Raw genomic sequence first — 3053 nt, 5'->3', positions numbered from 1 at the left:
TAATAATCATAGAGTTGAGCCAGGTGGTTTTAGCACATGCCTTTAATCCCAACACTCAGGTAGCAAAGGCAGGTATATCACCCAGTTCAAGGCCATACTGGTCTACAGAATGAATTCCAGGACATCCAGGACTACACAATGAAATCATGTTCCAAATAAACAAACAAACAAGAAAGCAAAACAAAACAAATAGCAGCAGCAAAATCACACACTTAAAAGATACACTATACCTAACTGAAATAATATATTGGCCCCAACACACAATTTAAAGTAAAACAAAATCAAAATATTTTTATGTGTCATCAGTATAATTTTCCAGGAAGAACGGTCATTTTAAAATAAGTGGATATGTACTTGTGATGGATTTGCTTAGAACCAAGCTTTTGTTTTCAGTTTTTGCAGGGCATCTTTAACATCCTTGCTCCTCAGGCTGTAAATGAGGGGGTTCAGCATGGGAATCACTAGGGTGTAAAACAGTGAGGTCATTTTGTCTTGATCTAGAGAATAAGAAGAGCTTGGACAGAAATACATGAATAACATTGTTCCCTGAAAAATTGCAACTGCTGTTAAATGGGAGGTACAGATGGAGAAAGCTTTGAACCTTCCCTTAGTGGAGCGGATCTTCAGGACTGATAAAATGATGTAACAGTAAGAGACCAGGACTCCTGAGATGGTGCTCAGTTCAATGAAACCAAAAACAGTAAATAAGGCCAGTTCATTGACTTGTATGTCAGAGCAGGAGAGGAGGTAGAGTGGAGGCAAATCACAGAAGAAATGGTTGATCTCATTGGACCCACAGAAACACAAGCAAAATGTCAGTGTTGTGTGTATCACAGCATCTACAATACCCACCAAGTAAACCACAGCCAGGAGTTGGTAGCACACCCTGCTCGACATATCTACTGCATATAACAAGGGCTTGCTGATTGCCTTGTACTGATCAAATGCCATCATTGCCAGCAGCATACACTCCACATCTGTAAAGAAGCAGAAGAAGAAGAACTGCAGAACACACCCAAGAAAAGAAATTGAATTGCTGCTCTTGGCAAGTAGGTCCACTATCATCTTAGGACAAACTGCAGTGGAATAGCAGACATCAGACAATGAGAGATGACTGAGGAAGAAGTACATTGGCATGTGAAGCTGGTGATGCATTCTGATCAAAATAATCATTCCAAGATTTTCAATAAGAATAATGAGATAAATAAATAAAAATATGATAAATAAAATCACTTTGATCACAGGGTTATTGGTAATTCCCAAGAAAAGGAACTCAGTGGCTGAGCAGTTCCCAATCTCCATTCTTCTTTACTTTAAAAACTGTTTCCAAATTATCAAGACAATGATTGATTAGACATTGTTTTTTGCATGTTTGAATATTATTATGTGATATAATAATATTTATTTCTAGAGTTATTTATCCTCAAAATATTGCCTAGGCTACTTAAAAGAGACATTTTAATAAAATATGTCTAATTTAAGTGGGCCCACTTTGATACTATAATGTGTACAGTTCAGCAAACTATTTACCTTGACCAGTTATTCACTATTACACCATGATAGAATCATAGTTTAGGTCCAGATTCAAAATGATATAAAAGAAATGCCAAGCTAAGCCAGAAGAACTAGAAGATGAAGGAGAAAATAATTTATTGTTTCACAAAAAATCAATTTATTTGCTTACTCAGGAAATATGAATTTTAGTACTATTGGTAATATCACATATAAATTAATGAATAAAATTATTCTGATAATGTTTAGTATCAAAGTTGTACTGAAGTCAAATAAGTTTTAGCTATATTCATCACACAATGTTACTATTTTGTAATGAATTTTATAATCCTACCTTAAATTTCATCTAATTCTGAAATGTGGATCCCTTAAAGTTGAAAAGATATACAGTCAAAAATATAAGAGGGGCTTGGAATATATGACAGAAGGTGCATCACTTGAAAAAGAAATGTAAATACTAGAGCTAACCCAGAACTCCTTTAGGTATGTGTGCATGCCAACCTTTAATACCAGCACTACATAGGAAAAGCCAGGATTGCCTAGAGCGATAAGGCCAGTTTTTCTGAAGGAAATAGTAAACTCTGTTTAATATAGAATTAAACATTATTTTAATTGCATATGAAAATGCAATGCAACTCTAATTAATATGCAGTGGACAAAGTCAATCTCTATCCTGTATACATATCTACATGCACTTGTAAACACTCCTACACAGATATTGTAAGAATATACATGATCAATCACATATATGCAACATAAGAAAGAGACCAACGTATTAGTATATACTGTGTAGTGTCATTAGGCTTAAGTTTGAGGTTTTCCCATAAAATGATGATGGGCAGACATAAGGAATATTTCTGGGATATAATGGATGCAACTTCTTAAACTGTTTTTATTTATGTATGGGTATTAGAGTTTATCTCTCTGTATGTTTGTTGTTTAGAAATTGGAATGTGGTAATTAGCTAATGCTTACTATTTTCTAATATTGTCCAGGAGGCCTGAATTAATATACTTTAATATTTTTGTGTTAACTATTATCATTGAATGTAACAAGTCTGATTGAAGGTTACATGAGCTACATCACTTTTTAAGTGATTTTTAAAAGAAAAATATTACCTAAAAATCCTAGATAAGAGACTGCATGAATCTCAGAAGAAACTTTGGAATTTAAAACATTGTTGAGACTGTGATAGAGTATGGGGACTTTTAAAGTTGGACTAAATAAATTTTGCATTATGATATTGTTAAAGGTTTATGGGGGTCAGAGAGTAGAACGCAGTAGTTTGAGTATAATTGGCTCTTATAATCTCATAGGGAATGGAACTAATAAAGTGTGGTTTTGTTGGAAAAAAAAAGATGAATAGGTAAAACTTCTATAGACTTCACACACACACACACACACACACACACACACACACACACGATGTCATACAAATTCACACAATTTTAAAAAGAAAATATTCAAATATGTTTATATTTTAGGTTAATAATTGAATTTAACTGAGAAGCCTGCAATAAATTAACTTTCAGATTATTTAA

The 3053-nt window shown here is 33.5% G+C and overlaps 1 protein-coding gene across 1 annotated transcript; it reads right to left on the bottom strand.

Annotated features, from left to right (window-relative positions):
- Positions 1-369: 369 nt before the first annotated feature.
- On the bottom strand, positions 370-1317 carry LOC118582894 (olfactory receptor 5W2-like). Its single transcript, XM_036186033.1, has one exon. It carries the CDS (start codon positions 1300-1302, stop codon positions 370-372), a length of 933 nt encoding a protein of 310 aa, XP_036041926.1. The 5' UTR covers positions 1303-1317.
- Between the last annotated feature and the right edge of the window lie 1736 nt (positions 1318-3053).

Source organism: Onychomys torridus, chromosome 4 (assembly GCF_903995425.1).
Source record: "Onychomys torridus chromosome 4, mOncTor1.1, whole genome shotgun sequence".
Lineage (NCBI taxonomy): Eukaryota > Metazoa > Chordata > Mammalia > Rodentia > Cricetidae > Onychomys > Onychomys torridus.
The sequence above is the reverse complement of the archived record's forward strand: the minus strand, read 5'-3'. Positions and strand labels throughout refer to the sequence as shown.

Bases quoted from the DNA above. Each gene is read 5' to 3' on its own strand.
- LOC118582894 (XM_036186033.1), bottom strand. From the start codon at position 1,302: ATGGAGATTGGGAACTGCTCAGCCACTGAGTTCCTTTTCTTGGGAATT.